This window comes from Piliocolobus tephrosceles, chromosome 4 (genome assembly GCF_002776525.5).
Source record: "Piliocolobus tephrosceles isolate RC106 chromosome 4, ASM277652v3, whole genome shotgun sequence".
Classification (NCBI taxonomy): Eukaryota; Metazoa; Chordata; class Mammalia; order Primates; family Cercopithecidae; genus Piliocolobus; species Piliocolobus tephrosceles.
The window spans coordinates 158,754,488-158,776,800 of NC_045437.1; the positions used below are offsets into that span (position 1 = coordinate 158,754,488).

The 22,313-nt window shown below is 37.4% G+C and overlaps 1 protein-coding gene across 2 annotated transcripts in view; it reads right to left on the minus strand.

Annotated features, from left to right (window-relative positions):
* Nucleotides 1-6,205: 6,205 nt before the first annotated feature.
* LYRM7 (LYR motif containing 7) overlaps nucleotides 6,206-22,313 on the minus strand; it is a 28,804-nt gene continuing 12,696 nt past the window's right edge. For both annotated transcript variants that reach the window (XM_023196849.2, XM_023196838.2), the window contains 2 exons: nucleotides 20,137-20,218; nucleotides 6,206-7,992 (listed from right to left, as the gene is read on the minus strand). In XM_023196849.2, coding sequence (XP_023052617.1) covers nucleotides 7,922-7,992; nucleotides 20,137-20,218 — 153 coding nt within the window. In that variant the 3' untranslated portion in view covers nucleotides 6,206-7,921. The remainder of the gene's footprint in view (nucleotides 7,993-20,136; nucleotides 20,219-22,313) is intronic.

A 22,313-nucleotide genomic window follows, 5' to 3' on the forward strand; every position in this document is an offset into this window, starting at 1 on the left:
TCTTTTGGAAAGGCTAATCAGAAACTCAAAAGAATGCTGCCTTTGTCTCTGATGGATTGATGTCTCATGTCTCCCTAAAATGTATAAAACCAAGTTTTGTCCTGGCTACCTTGGGCACATAGCATCAGGACTTCCTGAGGCTGTGTCATGAGCACGCATCCTCAACCTTGGCAAAATAAACTTTTCAAATTAACTGAGACCTGTCTCAAATTTTGGGGGTTCACATACGTTCTACATTTAGTTCTAAATATTGATTTTTAATTTTTGTGTATGGTATGAGGCATGGATCAAAGTTTTTTTGGATATGGAGACTTAATTTTAATCTCTGTTATGACTGATTTAGCTATTTATGGACCTTTATTATTCCTCATACATTTTTGAGTTTTACTAGTTCCTTAAATCTTACTGGAATTTTAATTGCAATTACAGTCAATGTAGAGATCAATTTGGGGGAGAATCAACATGAGCCTACAGTGTTTCTCCAAGACAGTTTCACTGAAACTGTCTTGCCAAATTCATCAGTTACCTCCATGTTGCTAAATCCAACAGGCAAGTTTTAATCTAAATCTTACTTGGCCTTTCAGTAGCATTTGGCAAAGGGTACCATTTCCTCTTCAATGAAACTTGGTTTCCAGGACTCTATATCAGAGATTAGCAAACTTTTTCTGTAAAGTACCAGATAGCAACTCTAAACTTTGAGGCCCTTATAATCTCTTTTGCAATTACTCAACTCTGCCTGTACTGACTACAGTGTGAAAAGAGCCATAGACAATACGTAAACAAATAAAAGGCAGCAAGTTAGATCTGGCCTCTGTGAGCTATAGTTTGCCAACTTTTGCTCAACATTCTCCTCATTTTAATCCTTTCATTCATCCTTGCCTTACCCTTTCTGTCTCCTGTGTTTGTTGCTCCCTGTTCCCTTAACCTGTCAACATCAGAGCAACCAGGACCTAATTTTTGACCTTTCTTCTTATCTATAATAGATTTGTTGATGATATCACCCAGTGTCATGATTTTAAGTATTTTATCTACACTAATAAATCCCAAATTTGTATCTCCAGCTCAGATCACGTACTAAAATTCCAGATGTTATATCCAATGTCCTTTTAACATCTCCACTTTGATATCTAATAAGCATCTCAATCAAGACATGTCCAGAACTCCTCTGTCTTCACAAACCTACTCTGTTTTCAACATAGTATTAGTCAAGGTCTCCAAAGAGAATCAATAGGATTATGTGTATTTATACCTATGTATTGACTGATAGAGGAAATCCATTACAGCTACTGGCTCAGACAGTTACAGAAGCTAAGAAGTTTAACAATCTTACATGTGCAAGTTGAAGAACCAGGAAAACTGGTGGTGTAATTTAGCTTGAGTCCAAAGGCCTGAGAATTGGGAACTGACAGTGGAAGTCCTGGTCTTAGCCTGAAAGCCTGAGAACCAGGAGCAGTGATATCAGTAGATAGATGTCTTAGTTCAAGCAGAGAGAGCAAATTTGCCCTTTCTCATCTGTTCGATTCTAGTCTGGACTTCAAAAAATTGGATGATGCCCACCCACATTCTTTACTGAGACTACCAAGTGAAATGCTAATCTCTTCTAGAAACACCCTCACAGACACCCCAGAACTAATATTTACCAGCTATACGGGCATCCCTTAGCCCAGTCAAGTTTATCATAAACTAAAAGACAAGCCACATATTGGAAAAAGATAATTAACAAAGGATTAGTATCCAGAATATATAAAGGATTGGTCAGAAAAAGCCAGACAACCCAATAAAGAGGACAAAAGATATAGACTCAAATTCATAATGGAAAACCATAATGGCCAATAAACATATGACAAGATGATCTGCCTCTCCAGTAATAAAGAAATGAAAATTAAAACAATATACCATTTTATATCCATTAGTTTGACAATGAGAAAAATCACACGTAACAGTGAGGATGTGGGGAAATGGGAACTTTCACACACTGTCCATTGGAATGTAAACTGGTACAACTATTTTAAAGAGCAATTTAAAAATTTCTGGAAAAGCTGAATATGCACATACCCTAGGACTCAACAGTTCTGCTTCTTGGTGTGTATGTCCAGGTAAACTTTTTTATGGGTGTAAAAATCTATGTGCTGGAGTGTTTTGAAAATTGGTTTGCAACATAAAAAAACTGGAGACAATACTATCACTCATCAACTGAGACATGAATAAACAAACTTGTTTACTCTTACAATGGAATAAAACATAAAATACCTAAATTCATGCCAAATTATGGCGAAATCACAAAAACCTAATGTATGATGAAAAGCTGCAGAATACATGGAGTATAACACCATGCATTTACATTTTAAAATCACAAAACAACTGTTTTTTGAATATATACACACTTGGTAAAAGTATAAACACAAGTATGGGAATGATATCCACAAACTATAAAACAGTAATTATCCCTGGAGAGAGAGGAGAAAGAGAAGGGTGGGGTTTAGCTTTACAAGATTTTATGACTTGGATCTTTAAACAAATATGGCAAAATGTAACAACTGTCAAACGTGGGAATTAGGTTCATGAGTGTGCTATATTATTTGCTAACATTTAAAATATTTTATAATAATTTTATATTAAAATCACTAGTAGCTTATTGTCTTTTAACACTTATATGTTGATATACTCACTGTAAACAATATTTAAACGTGCAGGAGTAAATAGAATAAAAGTTCTCATTTACTGCTTCCTTCCCTAAATCTCTTTTCCTCCCCGATTAACTACTAACATTTATCATGTATCGCTTCTACCCATACGTACATACATATGCAAGTACGTATACAAAAATAGTTTTCTTGTATATTAGTGAATTCCTAGCAACACCTGCTTACACACACACACACACACACGATGAATATCCCTTTTCTGAAATACTTCAGATCAGAAGTGTTTCGGATTTCTTTTTTTTGTTTTTTGGCTTACTTGCATTATATATTTACAGGTTGAGCATTCCAAATCTGAAAATCTGAAATCTTCTAGGGGCCATTTCCTTTGAGCATCAGTCATGTTGGTAGGTCAGAAAGTTTTGGACTTTGGAGCATTTGAATTTCTGGATTAGGGATACCCAATCTTCTGTGTGTGTGTGTGTGTGTATCCTCATCCTTTTCAACTCTTGGAAAATATTCCAGAGTATAAATAAGCCATCTTTTCTTTCATCGTACCCTAACTTTGGAAACTTATCTGTTTTAAATTGTTTAAAATTACAATGCTAGAGCAATTTCTGTACATATATCTGAATACACATTTATTAGTATTCTTGTGAGTTTTTGAGAAATAGACTGAATATATTTAAAATTTTGATGATGTCAATTTTCCTTTCAAAAAGGCCCCATAGTCAGGCGTGGTGGCTCGAGTCTCTACTCTCAGCTATTAATGATGTTGGGAAGATTGCTTGAGTCCAGAAGTTCGAGTCCAGCCTAGACAACATGGAGAGACCTTGTCTCTTAAAAACAAAAAAAACCCAAAGAAACAAAAGGCCATATAATTTATATTCCTTTAAAAATGATATGGCACTGCCTATTTTCTTACAGTTTTACAAACTTTACAAATATTGGATATGTTTCTTTAACTTGTGACAACTTGAACAAACATGTTTCATTTTAATTTACATTTCCCTCATTACTAGAGACTTAGTATTTCTTCTTTTGTGAATTTCTTATTTGTATCATTTGCCCATCTTTCCATCGAGTTGTTTTGCTAATTGATTCATAGGATCAATTAACTATTTTAATCCTGACATAGGTGGCAAATAACTTTCTCTAAACTTTATTTATAGTAGCTTTCACAGAATACAGAAGTTTTACATTTTTATGTGGAGGTATTTGTCAATCTGTTGGGATTTTGAGAAATTTTTTTTCTTTTTTTGAGACGGAGTTTTGCTCTTGTTGCCCAGGCTGGAGTGCAATGGTGCGATCTCAGCTCACTGCAACCTCCGCCTCCTGGGTTCAAGCGATTCTCATGCCTCAGCCTCCCGAGTAGCTAGGATTACAGGCATGCACCACCCCACCTGGCTAATTTTGTACTTTTAGTAGAGACGGGGTTTCTCCATGTTGGTCAGTCTGGTCTTGAACTCCCAACCTCAGCTGATCTGCCCGCCTTGGCCTCGCAAAGTGCCGGGATTACAGGTGTGAGCCACCGCACCTGGCCTCAATACATTTTTGAAAAACTGTCATCTCCAGAATTTTCAATTGTCCTATCGGGGAACATAGTATATCTCTCCTTTTTAAGTGTTATAGCTTATTTTAAAAGTCTATTCCCAGACTTCAAAAAGTCTATTTTACAGTTTTGCTTGCTATTACAAATAGGATGTTTTCCATTTCTGATTGGTAACAACTGATATACAGTAAAACTATATTAATTTTGCATGTATCCACTTTGGCTTCAGAAAACTCGCCTTCAGAACTGGAATCTTCATTTCTTTATTGACCTATGGCTTTGTGTTTAGAGTTAAATTATGTGCTTTGTCAATAGGTATGGAAATTCCACATATTCTTATTCTCATGTGCTTTTTTGGTATTGTACTGATGCTGTGAGATGCATCTACAGGAAAATAAGAACCAACTTAAACACAGTTTGACTAAAATCTTAATTTTAATGTTCTGAATAGATGTTGTACAAACTACCTGCCATATTCCCTCAGCTTCGAATCTACATATGCTTTTCAAATCCGACTCTCCTGCTATATACCATTTCTAACTTCAGCTAAAAGATTGTTTTAGAAAGTCCTGCTGGGCCTCTGAGCCTGAATATTTGCAATTAGAATTCATATACCCCACTTTCACTAGATCTCAACAGTCAAAGCAAAATTATATTTGGGCAACCCCTTGTGTGAATACAGAAAACTTAAAAAAAAAATAACCAAATAAAACATTTAATTAACGCTGGTTATGGTGGCATGCACCTGTAGTCCTAGCTACTTGGGAGCCTGAGGCAGATCGCTTGAGGTCAGAAATTCTAGGCTGCAGTGTGCTATGATTGTGCCTATGAATAGATATTGCACTCCAGCCTGGGCAACATGGTGAGATACCCATGTGTAAAAAAGTTTTATTTTTTTATTTTTTTGAAACAGAGTCTTGTTCTCTCAGGCTGGAGTGCAGTGGCACGATCTTGGCTCACTGAAACCTCCACTTCCCTGGCTCAAGCAATTCTCCTGCCTCAGCCTCCTGACTAGCTGGGATTACAGGTGTGCGCCACCACGTCCTGCTAATTTTGCATTTTTAGTAGAGATGGGGTTTCTCCATGTTGGTCGAGCTGGTCTCGAACTCTCAACTTTAGGTGATCCACCCGCCTCAGCCTGCCAAAGTGCTGGGATTTACAGGCGTAAGCCACCATACCCTGCCATGAATTACTTTATCTAATTAAACTATTCAATAACCAGTTAAAATCCATTTGAAATATAAATATGTAAGAATAGGCAGGGTGTGGTGGCTTACACCTGTAATCCCAGCACTTTGGGAGGCCAAGGTGGGAGGATCACCTGAACTCAGGAATTTGAGACCAGCCTGGCCAACATAGTGAGAGCTTGTCCTTACTAAAAATAAAAAAAAATAGGTGTGGTGGTGCATACCTCTAGCCTCAGCTATTTGGGAGGCTTAGGGAGAATTGCTGAGCCCCAGGGGTCAAGGCTTTAGTGGGCCATGATCGCGCCACTGAACTCCAACCTGGGCGACACAGCAAAACTCAATCTCAAAAAATAAATAAATTAGCATATGCTATATAAAGAATAGAGTGCCACATCTTTCACAATTTTGTGACAGTCAAGCCTGTTGTTGACATGTTTATATACTTCACAGGAACTTTATTTATTTGTTTTTGAGATGGAGTTTCACTCTTGTTGCCCAGGCTGGAGTGCAATGGCGTGATCTCAGCTCACCGCAACCTCCGTCTCCTGGGTCAAGCGATTCTCCTGCCTCAGTCTCCTGAGTAGCTGGGATTACAGGCATGTGCCACCATGCCTGGCTAATTTTGTATTTTTTTTAGTAGAGATGGGTTTCTCCATGTTGGTCAGGCTGGTCTAGAACTCCCGACCTCAGGTGATCTACCTGCCTCAGCCTCCCAAAGTACTGGGATTTACAGGCGTGAGCCACTGTGCCCAGCCAGGAACTTTATTGTGTAGTCTTATGGCATGAAAGTACAATATCATATCTACCTATCTATATCAATATACCTTTTTTTTTTTTTGAGACAGAGTCTCACTCTGTCCCCCAGGCTGGAGTGCAGTGGCACAATCTCGGTTCACTACAACCTCTGCCTCCCGGGTTCAAGCGATTTTTCTGCCTCAGCCTCCCAAGTACCTGGGACTACAGGTGCCCGCCACCATGCCTGGCTAATTTTTGTATTTTTATTAGAGATGAGGTTTCACCATATTGGCCATGCTGGTCTCCAACTCCTGACCTTGTGATCCGCCTGCCTCAGCCTCCCAAAGTGCTGGGATTACAGGTGTGAGCCACCGTGCCCAGCCCTATATCAATAAGTCTTAAAATCTCTAAGCCACTATCTTTAATAACCATGTGAATTATTAATCTCATTTGCTACTAATAATGACTAAAAGAAAGCAATCTGGAGTTATTTAAACTAATGTGAATGAAAAATGGAACCAGGGAATTCAGGTTAAAGAAAAAAAGCTCAGTGATAAAATATTCAATAACACTAAAATATAGAATATATATTAAATTTAAATAACGTCAGCCAACTTTCCTCAAAATATGTCATATAGACACTAAAATAACCGTAAGTCAGCACCTTTATATAGTGATTATATAGTGTGATGACATTCAACATTCTCTTATAAGGGCAAATTTCAAATTTGAAACAACTTTCATTTTTCTCTAGGTATAACTTCTAGATACATAACAATGCTTACATTGAGAATCTTGCAAAAATTAAAAACCCTGTATCATCATCAAATGAGAGAATTTATCAGTGAATGGGAGAAAACATACTATTCACTGAGAAAATAGAATGGCAAAGATACACAGATAAAAGAGAAACAACAAGAATATTAAACAGGATTTTACAGTTCCTAGTGTTAGATGGTAGACTGCCAGGCCCTTTTGTGATACTGCCCATCTTCTCAAGGACAGGACATGTGGAAGAAGAGAAGCCATTTAAGTTTCATTAATGAAAACGAAGAGAATGTAGACACCTACTACATTTCACAGTAAAGTCTAACTTGGTCTAAATACAGCTAATTCTACTAAGGCCATATTACTTAGTTTGATCAAAGGCCACTATTTCCTCTTTAAATTAGGATTTCTTTATTCCATAGTGACCCTAGGTGAATTCATCTGTTTTCAGAAGACTGATAAAAAAAGTCTTTATAAGAACACAGAGATACTGTCTATCTCTAAAAAGAAACTGTACAATTATATATTAGCTACAGAAATAATCCCAGTGCTTTAGAAAACAAAGGCCACTTTCTGTAGAGAGCTGGCACACACTGTGATTCTTTTGACTAATTTAATATTTTTTAGGACTAAATATCATTTTAATCTAATAATTTAAATGTAATAATTGCATTTCACATGGCAGGAAAACTCACCAATTTGTAAAAGCACCACATTCTCAAATAGCTATGGTAAGACCAAATACTCATCAAGGTCAAAGAGTGAATATATCTTCCTAAGCATTTATTTTGCTTTATGAAATTTGATTTTCAATGAATGAAATGTTTTCTTATCTAATTTCCTTTAGAAATACTTAATTATGTTCTTTAGTTCTCAGTAATGACCTTTTAACATGAAATTTAAATATGAAGCTATTCTGTAATTCATTCATTTTCAATATGTCAGTTCAGAGAAAAATGTCTGCATTTCCAGGACTTTTGCCAGAGTTGTAGATTTTAAAGTGAAAAAGTGCAAAGACTTGTTGTATTCTAGAAAACTCATTGCTTCTGAGTTGGTGCATCACAATATGGCACATTTTCTACAAGAAGGTCTTTCCTAGGGACCAGTTCTGGAAGAAAAAAAAAAAAAAGAGAGAATAATTAACATCACTAAAATTAGAATTAAATGCAAGGACACTCATTTCCCCCTAAAATTTATAATAGTAAAATATCTAATTTTAAGATAAATCTTACAGGGATATTTTATTTCAGCTGATATCTAAGGTGGCATCCTTGACTCTAATTAGAATTAATAGCATTCTCATTTCAGATTATATAAAAACATATATGATCCACTTAACCCTTTATTATTAAATACAGCAAATTAAATAACTGAAGAGAATTCACCTATAACTTCTATTATTGGCCATTTAATTACCAATTACTGATAATGAAAACAATTGGAAATTTTGCTTATACTATCTACTATATGAAAAGCAAGACTGGTCTCCTAATTTAAAGATTATAAATTTTATATAACAATGGTTCTTACAAGAGGGTGTTTTGGGTGTTCACATCAACTGGAGAATGCTACTGGAAGTTAGTGGGCAGGAGCCAGAGATGCTAAACCTTCTGTAATGGACAGTCTGGCATAGTGAAGAACTGTCCTGTCAAAAATGCCAATAGTGCCCACATTGACAAATACCATAAAACAACAACAAAAACCTGTTAAGTCCTAGGTAAGACATCTTGCTGGAGTCAAGATAAAGCTCTTAAGACACAAATTTTTGGCTGGGCATGGTGACTCATGGCTGTAATCCCAGAACTTTGGGAGGCTAAGGCGCTATGATCATTTGAGGTCTGGAGTTGGAGACTAGCCTGACTAACATGGTGAAACCTCATCTCTAAAAATACAAAAAAAAAAAAAAAAAAAAATCAGCTGGGTGTGGTGGTGCATGCCTATAGTCCAGCTACTTGGGAGGCTGAGGCACAAGAATCGCTTGAACATGGGAGGCAGAGGTTGCAGTGAGCTGAGATGGTGCCACTGCACTCCAGCCTGCATGATACAGTGAGAGTCCATCTCTTAAAAAAAAAAAAAAAAAAGTTCCAAATTTTTGAGGAGATACATGATTTCTTCTTCTTTTCTCCAGAAGAGTTGAATCTAGATGAGCTATCAATCAAAACATGCTTGCATGACCTTCTATAAAATAACCTGCCTATACTTTTCAAAACATCATGGACATGAAAGACGAAGAAAGACTGAAGGACTGCTCTAGAATAAGGATGACTAAAGAGACATGATGACTACATACAATGTGTGATCCCCAATAGGATACTGGTCCACAGGGAATTTTTTTTCCTTTTGCCATAAAAGACATTCTTAGGACAAATGGAAAGATTTAAACGATAGCATTGCATCAATGTTAATACCCTGGTTTGGGTTATTATATTGCAGTTGTGTTAGAGAATGTCCTTGTATATTTAGGAAATACACATTGAAGTATCTTAAAGAAATATACTCTAAAGTATTTCTCCAGAAGATCTAGACCCAAATGGGCTGTCATAATTTTAAAAATGTTCATTTTGGGGTAAATAGGCATTATGCCTGCAACTTACTCTCAGAGAGTTCAGGAAAAAAAAGAGGGAAGCTGAGGTGGGAAGATTGGGCATGGTGGTACACACCTGTATTCCTAGCTGCTTAAGAGGCTGAAGCAGGAGGATTGCTTGAGCCCAGGAGTTTGAGGTTACAGTGAGCAATAATTATGCTACTGCACTCCAGCCTAGAAGACAGAGAGACTCTCTCTAAACAAAAAAAAAACAAAAAAAAAAAAAAAAAAAGAAAAAAGAAGACAACACTAAAACAAATTCAACCCAAAAGGCAAACTGAATATTTCACTTAATTAAAGAAGAACTGGTCTGACTAAAAATAGCCAACTTATTAGCCAGATGATAAATTTGGCTTACTAAAATGAAAAGCAGTTAAATAATTATTATTTAATAATTGTTTATATCTCACTTGCTTTTACCAAACCCATGGAGATTTCATCAGAGAATAAATGGTAGTGTATGTTTTAACTTACTAACAATGGCAATAATTTGTTTCACTTATCAAACCTATATGTGCCTATTTCAAGCTAGACATTACATCAAGAAATTAAGATATGAAGGTAAATATATAATAGTCTCTTCAGATTCAAGGAGCTCACAATCTAATGGAAAAGATAGCTAGACAAACAACAAATTATAGTATAATGTCATGTGTTACAAAAGTGGAACAAGACTTTTATTGGAGAATAGAAAAATAAATGGTTAAATATACCCATATCATTTTAGAGTATGCTCAGCTCTGAATAACCAAAGTCCAACAAGCTGGTTTAAATAAGTAAGAGATTTAATTTTTCTCATATTATCAAGAAATACAGATTAAAGGCCAGGCATGGTGGCTCATGCTTGTAATCCCAGCACTTTGAGAGGCCAAGGTGGGTGGATCACGAGGTCATGGGTTCGAGACCAGCCTGGCCAACACAGTGAAACCCCATCTCTACTAAAAATACAAAAATTAGCTAGGCATGGTGGCAGGCACCAGCTACTAGGGAGGTTGAGGCAGGAGAATCGCTTGAACCCGGAAGGCGGAGGTTGCAGTGAGCTGAGATCGCGCCACTGTACTTCGGCCTGGGTGACAGAGCTAGACTCTGTCTCAGAAAAAAAAAAAAAAAAGAAATACAGATTAAGGCAGTTCTGGGCTAGTGCTTGTCCTTAGTGATACTAAGGACCCAGGCTCTTTCTCTCTTCCTGTTCTGCTACCTTCCATGAGTGGTTTTGTCTTCACTGCTGCTGTCATATCACATCTGCACTCCAGATGTGAAGAAGAGAGAAGAGAAAAGGGCAAAACGAGAGTGCCAGCTCAGCCTATTCCTTTTAAACAGGAAAACAATGACTTTCTTGGAAGTAACACCCAATAGACAGGGTTTATATAGACCAGAAAGGTGTCACATGGTCTGGAAAATAACTTCTTTTTTTTTTGTTGCTTGGTACATTGCACCCTGAACACAATTTTTCAGTTAGTAAAAAAGAACAGGAGAAGCCAAGTGCGGTGGCTCACACCTATACTCCTAGTACTTTAGGAAGCCAAGGCGGTTGGATTGCCCGAGCTGTAGTCCCAGCTATTCAGGAGGTATGAAGCATGAGAATCGCTTGAACCCGGGAGGCAGAGGTGGCAGTGAGCAGAGATCGTGCCACTGCATTCCAGCCTGAGCGACAGGACACTCTATTCCCAAAAAAAAAAAAAAAAAAAAAAGAGAGAGAATAGGAGGATAGATACTGGAAAGACAACAAGCACCCCCCTTCCCCGCCTTTGGCTATGCAAAATGCATATACATCCTTCTTTCCATCTGTAGAATACATCCACTCACTACCTGTCCCCTAAGGTCTCATCCAGACTGAAATCAAGGATGTTTGGTTACAGTGCTAGTTTTTCCGTTAGGTTCCGCTGAGCCTCATTGTTCTAAGGTGGAGATATTGGGGAAGATGCCTTTCTTTGGGGCTTTAAAAGCTTTCATAGTCCACTTCCTGGTAATAGGAGTTTAGGGGCCCAGGGTGGCCTTAAGAGGTGAAAAGAGTTAGCCAGGCCTGGGGTTTCTTGGTAATAAAATTCACTCAAAAACTTTATAAGCTTCAAATTGGTTTCCAGTCACTTCCATGCACAAGTAGCCACAGAAAAATAAGCATGAAGACTGTCATCCTTTGGTAGCAGCCTCTACGTTCTGCCCATCTCCCTAACCCTTACCTTAGTGACCACTTCTTAAAGAAATGAAGAATAGTAAGCGCCAGTCAGTAAATGAATCACATATCTAATCTTTGTCTGGAAGAATGAGAAGTCTTGAGGCATTGATCTTATTTCATGTTACAGCTCAGAATTCCCCTGCTTGTATTGGCTTTAGTTTTAGTGGATAAGAACGATTAGCATTTTTAACTCTTCAAGGCTCTCTGAATTATGGGACTCTTAATCAATTAGACTCTAAGATGCAGACAGAAGCATGCCTTTTAGCAAAGTAATACTTCTATCTCTACTTTGTGGGCTAGCTTAATCTGCATTCATCTTCTTTTTCAATTTTATGTATTATTATTGTTATTATTTTTGAGATGGAGCCTCACTCTGTCGGTCGCCCAGGCTGGAGTGCAGTAGCTGTGATCTCGGCTCACTGCAACTTCTGCCTTCCAGGTTCAAGCGATTCCCTGCCTCATCCTCCCAAGTAGCTGAGATTACAGGTGTCCACCACCATGCCCGGCTAATTTTCGTATTTTTCAGTAGAGACGGGGTTTCACCATGTTGGCCAGGGGGCTGGTCTTGAACTCCTGACCTCAGTGATCTGCCCACCTCAGCCTCCCAAAGTGCTGGGATAACAGGCATGAGCCACCGTACCCAGCCAACTTTATTTTGCCTAACTCATATCACCAGGAAGTGGACTATAAAAGCTTTAACTTTTGGTCTTGGTTACTAGTCCCAGAAGCAGCCTCTGGCTGCTTAGAAGCTGAAAAGGCATTAAACAGGTTGTTTCAAATTGTCAAGAACCAGGCAGGCTTGAGACTAAGCTTCCAGGAGCAATGACCAAAGCCATACCACAGAAATAGGCTAATGATAAAAACTGCCGCTCTCTCATGGGGTGCCAGAAGAAAATGCCGCCATTTTTACCCTCATGGAATACAAGATGCTATACTTCGGATGTTGCCAGAAACTCAACCTTACTATGTCTGCTCTTGCCACCATACCAGTGCTACTTCTCTTCTCCATGAGGAACTTGATCCTGAAACTACTGATGCTACTCCTGCCAGCAAAACTGATTCTGTGCTAAAAATAAGTGAGTGTGCTTCACCTAATCAAACACCTGTGCCTAAGCTACAAAGGAGACTGAGGAACTTAAACTTCCTAGGTTCTGTCTTAGGGATTTAGAATTCAGCCAGATGGAAATTCTTGAAACAAAGCAGGGTTATTCAAAGAGTAGTAAATCACCGGAAAACCTGTCAAATATCCACTATTCTATTTCTTTACCCAATTCACCTTATTGGATAATCTTTGGCATCAAAAGATATTCTACAACTGAATTCTTCTGTATTCATTAACTGTTAACACTTTAATTAGGTCAAATGTACCCCAAGTATATTTATATGCTGTATACTGTTTTCATTATAATTTTGTCTTATTGATTATAAAATCCCTGACTTTGCTTTCCACATTAGATACTGAGTACTATAACAGCCTTAGTTTGTTGATGTTGCCAGATCTTTAAAAACGAACTGCATTGAGATCATGGTTTATTTCCTGTACGTTAGGCCCCTGAAACACCTTATGTACTCTGGTCATATTAAATATATCAATAAAAAGCAATTTCTTTCTTTCTTTTTTTTTTGAGATGGAGTTTTGCTCTTGTTGCCCAGGCTGGAGTGCAATGGTGCAATCTCGGCTTACTGCAACCTCCGCCTCCCGGGTTCAAGCGATTCTCCTGCCTCAGCCTCCTGAATAGCTGGGATTACAGGTATGTGCCACCACGCCCAGCTAATTTTGTATTTTTAGTAGAGATGAGCTTTCTCCATGCTGATCAGGCTGGTCTCAAACTTCTGACCTCGGTTGATTCACCTGCCTCGGCCTCCCAAAGTGCTGGGATTACAGGTGTGAGCCACTGTACCCAACCAAAAAGCAATTCCTTGAAATAAAGTCTTTATCTCAATTTTGGACCAAAATACAAATTTAGGTAAAAAATTTAAAATAAATCATTATGGATAGCATAGTTTATAATAGTGTGATAATCATAGAGATATTTTGAATCCAAATAATTTAAAGGACATTAAAATCTTTCACACTGAAGTTCTAGAAACACTTCTAAATATTTCAAGCACATTATGTATATTATATAAATGATAACTTCAAATTAGGGAAACTGTAACACAAAAGTATTTTCTTCTAAGAACCTGTCCCTAGCTCATCAAGTTTGGATCTGTAGCTCTGCTTATATGCCTCAACAGTCTCTGCCTCCTATCATGGCATTGCAAGAACTGTAGCTGTATATTTAATTGTCTGTCTTTTTACACAGCACTCTAACTTCCACTGGATAGGAACCATATCTGTCTTGCCCACTGTTCTATCCCTGACATCTAGCATAACAGCGATTCAATGTTTGTTGAATCACATTAACATGTCTTAGAACACAAACCATAAGATAGTTTTAGACAATGACAGATCTAAATAAACCAAAAGGCAGAAGTTTAAAATACATCTGAAGAACGGCTTTTTGGAGCTTTTTGTTTTTTTAACTGTATCATTCGTTTAGAAGTACATCCCTATTTTTTCTTACATATATGCCAGAGAGGAAGTTAAAAAATATGGATCCTATTAAAAAACTAAGTACCATAAAAAATAATGACCTGAAGTCCTGGGTTTCCTTGGGGCAATCTTTAAAATTTGTATGAATGAAAATATATATCTTTGTCTAAGGCCAACATTGTAACCAGGTGACTAATATCCACATTAGAAAGAGGGTTTTGACAAATGTCAATAATCAAACAGAAAGCAAGTATAGAATAATGAATAACCTAAGTATTTTTCTAAGTCATAGTTAAAGGCTATGCTAGACCAATGATGAATGATATGAATAAAATATTATGATTTATACAAACTCATGCACATGAGGTAATACAAAAAAAAGAAAGAGTAGAAAATATTTGGAAAGAAAAACAGTTTCCAAAATATTTTTTAAAGATTTTAAAAATAAGGAATTATTTCAAATGATGAAATTATGCTTGTAATAAAGAACCTTGAATTCACCTGCAAGGATAAAGGAAGTAAATGTTTTCCTTTTATTATTTTTAATTGATACATACTAAATATGCATATTTAAGGGGTACAGTGATAGCTCAATGCATGTATATGTGTGATGATCAAATCAAGGTAATTAGTATATTTATGACATTATTGATCATTTATTTGTGTTAGGAATATTCAAAATTTGCTCTTCGATTTGAAAATATACAATAAATTGTTAATTATAGTTACCCTACAGTGCTATAGAACACTAGAACTTACTCCTCCTAGCTAATTGTAATTTTGGACCCATTAACCAACCTCTAGCTATCCCCCTCTGACCCTTCCTGGCCTCTAGTAACCACTATCTGCTCTCTGTTGCTATAAGTTGAACTTTTTCAGGTTCCACATGAGTGAGAACATGCAATATTTGTCTTTCTGTGCCTGGCTTATTTCACTTAACATAACGTCTTCCAGGTTCATGTATGTTGTCACAAATGACAAGATTTCCTTCTTTTTATGGCTGAATAATATTCCATTGTGTGTGTATATGTGTGTGTGTGTATGTGTGTGTGTATAGGTATATACATATGTATATATACATTTTCTTTATCCATCGGTCGATGGATTCTTAGGTTGATTCCATATCTTGGCTATTGTGAATAGTGCCCACAATAAACATGAGAATGCAGCTATTTCCTGCATACAGTGATTTCCTTTCCTTTGGATACATATCCAGTAGAGGAATTACCAGATCATGCAATAGTTCTATTTTTAGTTTTTGAGGACCCGCTATACCGTTTTCTATAATGGCTATCCTAATTTACATTCCCACCAATAGTGTATAAGAGTTCTCCTTTCTTCACATCCTTGTCAGAATTTGTTATGTTTTGTCCTTTTGACAACAGTCATTCTATCTGGGGTGAGATGACATTTAATTGTGGTTTTAATTTTCATTTCCGTGATTAGTGATGTTGAGTATTTTTTCATATACTTGTTGGTCATTTGTATGTCTCCTTTTGAGAGATGTCTGGAAGTGATTTTTTTAAAAAAATAAAAAATGAGAAATTATTTAAGATAAGGAGTTCCTGCTGGGATTCAATGTTTAATTTTCACCGTAGATACTATTTGAATGGAAGAAAGAGAGAGATGGATTCAGAATTCACGCATACAAGGTGATTACTCTTCCAAATGAAGTTTCATTTTATTACTTTTGATTTCTATTATTTTTCATTTTGAGACATCATATAATTTTTAGAAACACATAATCACAACTCTCCATTTTCTAAACAAGAAGCAGAATTTTAATTCTGGTCATTTCTATGTGACAGTGTAGATACTGCTAAAATATTTGGAGGAATTTTGCTTAAAGTAACTTTTAGAAAGAGAGATTAAGGAATCAAATTTCTTACATTTTGGAGCTATACATATATATGTATATATATGTATGTGTGTATATATGTGTGTGTGTATATATATGTATAAATATACAAACACACACAGAAATGAGTCTATTATTAAGGCAATATGTATTAATACTCATAAAGGAGTCAAAATATTTAATTCTGTGGGTAAATTAAAATATACATAAAACCAAAGGATAAAAAGAAATCTAAACAATATTCAATACTGTTATATCTAAAAAAAGGCATTTGAAATATAGATACTAAATTTAGTTATTTAAAATAACCTAAAACTTTATTCATGTGATAAAAATAATATATATCTGTGATTACCTGTATAAAATGTTGGTTATACTACACAGAAACTCTAAAGATCATTATTAAGATAAAAGCTGATGACTACACGTCTTAAATTTAGGATTAACTACGTTTTCTGCCCTTATAAACATAACTCGGATCAGCCAGGTGCAGTGGCTCACACCTGTAAACCCAGCACTTTGGGAGGCCGAGGCAAGTAGATCACTTGAGGTCAGGAGTTCCAGACCAGCCTGGCTAACATGATGAAACCTTGTCTCTACTAAAAATACAAAAATTAGCTGGGCGTGGTGGCAAGCTCCTGTAATCCCAGCTACTTGGTGGGCTGAGGCAGGAGAATCACTTGAACCTGGTAGGTGGAGGTTGCAGTGAGCTGAAATCATGCCACTGCACTCCAGCCTGGGTGATAAGAGCGAAACTTTGTTTCAAAAAAAGCCCAGGTGTAGTGGCTCACGCCTGTAATCCCAGCTCTTTGGGAGGCCAAGGCAGGTGGATCATGAGGTCAGGAGTTTGAAAACAGACTAACGTGGTAAAACCCTGTCTCTACTAAAAATACAAAAATTAGCCAGGTGTGGTGGTACACGCCTGTAATCCCAGCTACTCAGGAGGCTGAGGCAGGAGAATTGCTTGAACCTGAGAGGCAGAGGTTGCAGTGAGCCGAGATCACACCACTGCACTCCAGCCTGAGAGACAGAGCAAGACTCAATCTAAACAAAACAAGACAAAAGACAAAAACAATAACTCAGATCTAATAATTTCTTTTTCTTTTTTCTTTTTTTTTTTTTTTTTTTGTGAGAGAGGGTCTGGCTCTGTCACCCAGGCTGGAGTGCAGTGGTGCGATCTCGGCTTATTGCAACATCCTCTCCCAGGCTCAAGTGATCCTCCCACCTCAGCCTCCTGAGTAGCTGGGACCATGGGTGCACGTCACCATGCCTGGTGAATTTTTTGTATTTCTGGTAGAGACAGGGTTTCACTATGTTGCCCTGGCTAGTCTCAAACTCCTGAGTTCAAGTGATTTGCCCACCTCAGCCTCCCAAAGTGCTGTGATTATAGGGGTGAACCACAGTGCTCAGCCCAAGATCTAATAATTTCTGATAAGTCCCCATTAAGTAAAAGTAACTTTAAAAGCCCTTTGGACTTATACTACCAGGTAGGAAGATCTATTATAAGGCTGTAATAATCAAGACATTATAGTATATGATGCAGGGCGGAAAAACAGATTGAAGAGATTATAAAGTCCAGAAACAGATGCACACATATATAGTTCTTTGATTTTATGACAAAGGTGATCCTGTAGAGTAGTAGGGGGGAAGAGTGGTTTTTTCAGTAAGTGTTGCTGGATCAACTGGATAGTCACATGTGAAAAAAAAAATCTTGACCCCCCCATCTCATACCATATACAAACCAACTCTAGTTGATATAAACAACCAAATGGAAAAGATCAAACAATACAGCTTTTTTTTCTTTTTTGAGATGCAGTCTTACTCTGTCACCCAGGCTGGAGTGCAGTGGTGCCATCTCGGCTCACTGCAAGCTCTGCCTCCCAGGTTCATGCCATTCTCCTGCCTCAGCCTCCTGAGTAGTTGGGAGTACAGGCGTCTGCCAACATGCCTGGCTAATTTTTTGTATTTTTAGCAGAGACAGGGTTTCACCGTGTTAGCTAGGATGGTCTCGATCTCCTGACCTAGTGATCTGCCTGCCTTGGCCTCCCAAAGTGCTGGGATTACAGGCGTGAGCCACCGCGCCCGATCTTTTTTTTTTTGAGATGGAGTCTCACTCTGTTGCCCAGGCTGTACAGTGTATCATCTTGACTCACTGCAGCCTCTGCCTCCCGCATTCAAGCGATTCTCCTCCCTCAGCTTCCCGAGTAGCTGGAATTACAGGCATGTGCCACCATGCCTGGCTAATTTTTGTATTTTTGGTGAAAATGGGGTTTCACCACGTTGCCCAGGCTTGTCTTGAACTGCTGACCTCAAGTGATCTACCTGCCTTGGCCTCCCAAAGTGCAGGGATTGCAAGTGTGAGCCACTGTGCCCAGCCTACAGTAAAGCTTTTGGAAGAAAGCATAGGGGAATCTCCTCACGATCTTGCTTGAGCTAGGCAAAGATTTCTTTAATAGAATTAAAAAGCACTAATTATTTAAAAATTCATAAGTATGACTACATTAAGAACTTCTCATAGAAAGATAACATTACCAAAGTGAAAAGGAAAGCCACAAAGTCAAAGATTCTTATAATACATATACCCACCAAATTTCTATATTCAGAACATATAAAGAAATCCTTTAAATCAACAATAAAAAGGCAGACAACCCCTTAGAAAAATGGACAAAAGACTCGAACAGGCACTTCATAAAAAGGAATATCCAAATGTCCACTAAAAAACTGAAGAGGTCCTTGTAGTTCATTAGTTACCAGAGAAATATAAATTAAAATCACAATGTGTTACTACCACATATCCATCAGAAAGGCCAATTTTTTTTTACACGTGGCTTGTTGTGCATGTTAGTTACATGGGTATTTCATTTTATGAAAATTCACTGAGCCATACAATTAAAAATTGAGTACTTTTTTGTTTGTGTGTTATACTTCCATAGTCTGCTTAAAAAACAAAGTCTTTCAATATATATATTTTTTGAGGCAGGGTCTTACTCTTTCACCCAGGCTGGATTACAGTGGCATACTCACGGCTCACTAAAGCCTCAACCTCCTGGGCTCAAGTGACCCTCCCACCACAGCCTCCCTACTAGCTGGAACTACAGGTGTGCACCACTGCATCCTGATAACTTTTGTATTTTTTGTAGAGGCGAGGTTTTGTCATTGCCCAGGCTGGTCTTGAACTCTTGGGCTCAACTGAGACTCCTGCCTTGGCCTCCCAAAGTGCTGGGATTACAGGAATGAGCCACTGCACCTGGCCAACAATTTTGAATGGCATCTTTTTGTTGTTACTGTCCCCAAAGATACTTTAGAGAATAAAAACAAAATGTTATATGAAATGAGATTTTGCTGAAGCACCATCTGGAGTCTTGAGGTACAATGGAGGATCCTCAACTATATTTCCATTTCCTATAATCCTAAATCTTCTGAATTAAAATAACTAATTATAGGCCAGGTGCGATGGCTCATGCATGTAATCCCAGTGCTTTGGGAGGCCGAGGCAGGTGGATCACCTAAGGTTAGGAGTTTGAGACCAGCCTGGCCAACATAGTAAAACCCTGTTTCTACTAAAAATACAAAAATTAGCTGGGCATGGTGGTGTAGTCCTAGCTAGTTGGGAGGCTGAGGCATGAGAAACACTTTAACCCAGGAGGTGGAGGTTGCAGTGAGCCAAGATCGTACCACTGCACTCCAGCCTGGGCGATAGAGTGAGACTCCATCTCAAAAAAACCAAAAAATGAAAAGCAAAAGGCATTATAGAATAAAAGGTAAAGAAATAGTCTAGGTAAGTGATAAATGATGCCAGAAAAATTAAGAACTGTAAATAAATATGATAAAAATATATAGTTGTACTGTCTTTGTAATTAGTTTTGAAATATAACAAGATAAAAACAAAAAATAAAAATTAATTAAAAGGAAACAAATGTGGTAAAACAAAGTTTCATAATTCAATATTATAGACTATAACCTTGTAAAATATATATGCTATATACCACATTGCCTGGCAAAATCAAGCTGTTTTACCACTCAGCATTACATGTGCTATAATTATTCAATATTTTAAAACACAGTACAGTTAAACCATTTTTCTTTAATTTTACTTACTCAGTGTATTGTGGTCTGTGTGAATACCTTGTATAACAGATGTTCTGAGTAATAATTCAACATCAGAACCTATTTTCATTAGCTGTTAAGAAAACCAAACAAACAGAATAAGTCCTTTAGGTGTTTCACATGAATGTACTGTTTTCAAAAATGATAGTTTTACTATAATTTCTTTTCAGGTAATACAGTAGTTTCTCCTTATCTGCAGTTTCAGTTACCCGTGGTCAACTGCAGTCTGAAAATATTAAATAGAAAATTCCCAAAATAAATAATGTATAAGTTTTTAATCACATGTCACTCTGAGTAGCATGATGAAATCTCATGCCATCTGCTCCAGCCTGTCTGGGATGTGAATCATTTGTTTGTCCGGCATATCCATGTTGTATACACTGTCCACCTGTGGTCACTTAGTAGTCATCTCGGTTACCAAGATTGACTGTTGCCACACTGCAGTGCTTATATTCAAGTAACTCTTATTTTACTTAAGAATGGCTCCAAAGCACAAGAGTACTGTGTCTAATTTATAAATTAAACTTTATCATAGAAAAGTATATATAATAAAAACATAGTATATAGGATTTGGTACTATCAGAGATTTGAGGCATCCCCTGAGGATCTTAAAATGTATCCCCCAAGGATAAAGGGGGACTACTGTACTGTTTTTAACTTTTTATAACCTTTCCTAGTGGTATAGAAAGCTCAGACATGCATGTATTTTTAACTTTTATCTATCAATTCTATATTTTCTTCCAAAACAGATTTAGAGTATTTTTTGTTACATTGTGTATTTTTAAGTATGTTTAAAATGCACATTTTTGGGAGGGCAGTTGAATCTTTCTTTTATAGAGTTAGATGTTCAGAACACTTGAACTGCAACTTTGGCTGTATCATTAAGTGTATGGCCTTGGGTTAATCACCTCTTTGAGTTTCAGACCTCATCAAATAATAATGTACTTGAGAGACCCTGAGACCCTTTCAGGGATCCATGAAGTCAAAATTACTTTCAAAACACTACAGCCTTCTGCATGGTTTGAGTTGTGAGCAGTAGAGCTTTCTCCATCAAAATACCATTTTTTACTTGACAGAACCACTGACAAATTAAGATTATTCAGATTTAGCTATTTGGCAGACATTTTCTTAGAACAGTGTGTCACTTCAAAGAAAACAACTGACAGCATTTGCTACAATGACAAAACTGATGCTTTCAAGCAAATATCAGAATTCTGGAGAACTCGTATCTGCCAGGGTAAGCTTGACAGCTTCACAATATTTCAATATTTTTTTCTTGCTTTGTTTTTGAGACAAGGTCTTGCTTTGTCACCCAGGCTGGAGTGCAGTGGTGTAATCATAACTCACTGCAGCCTTGAACTCCTGGGCTCAAGCAACCCTCCCACTTCAGCCTCCAAAAGTGTTGGGATTACAGGTGTGAGCCACCGTGCACAGCCTTAAAGATTTTTCTGATGAGATGGATATTAGTATTGATAGATGTGATTTTAAAATATGTAATGAATTATGAAAACATCTGGAAGATCTGTAGTATTTAATGAACCTGCATTTTCTAAATCATCACTGCATGATGTTGCAAAATCATGCATGGGTAAAAAGTCCATTCACAGGGAAATATCAATTAAAGTTCATTTCAATGAAAGCTACCTAAATGAAGCTTTGAGGGCACGTGAGAGAAAATCCCAAGAAGAGGCAACAGCATAAAAACCCTAAGTGAGGAAACTTTTTGGTAAATTCAAGGACCCTCAAAGAAGGGGCTGAGATCGGAAGAGCGAGGGGGATGTGGTTCAAGCCGAGGTGGCAAGGTAACAAAGGTCAGATCACAGACAGTCTTGTAGGTCACGTTAGGCACTTTAGATTTTTCTTGAATGAGATGAAGAGTCATGGGGTTGTGAGTAGTAGAGTGCTGAGATAAGCCTTTTTTTTCTTTTTTTAAGGTTTATTCTGTCTTTAAAAGTACTGAGAATAGGCTGTAGGGAGTGAGGCTGAAAGCAGGAGGCCCATTAGGAGGCTGTTGTAACAAGAGAGATGATGGTGGCTTGGACTCGGGGATAATGACAGGGAGGATGAGAAGTAGCTGAGTTCTGTATATATTAATGTTTTGAGATTTAAGCCAACAGGATTTGCTATCAGATTGGATATAAGTGTGAGAGAAGAAAAGCAGTCAAGAA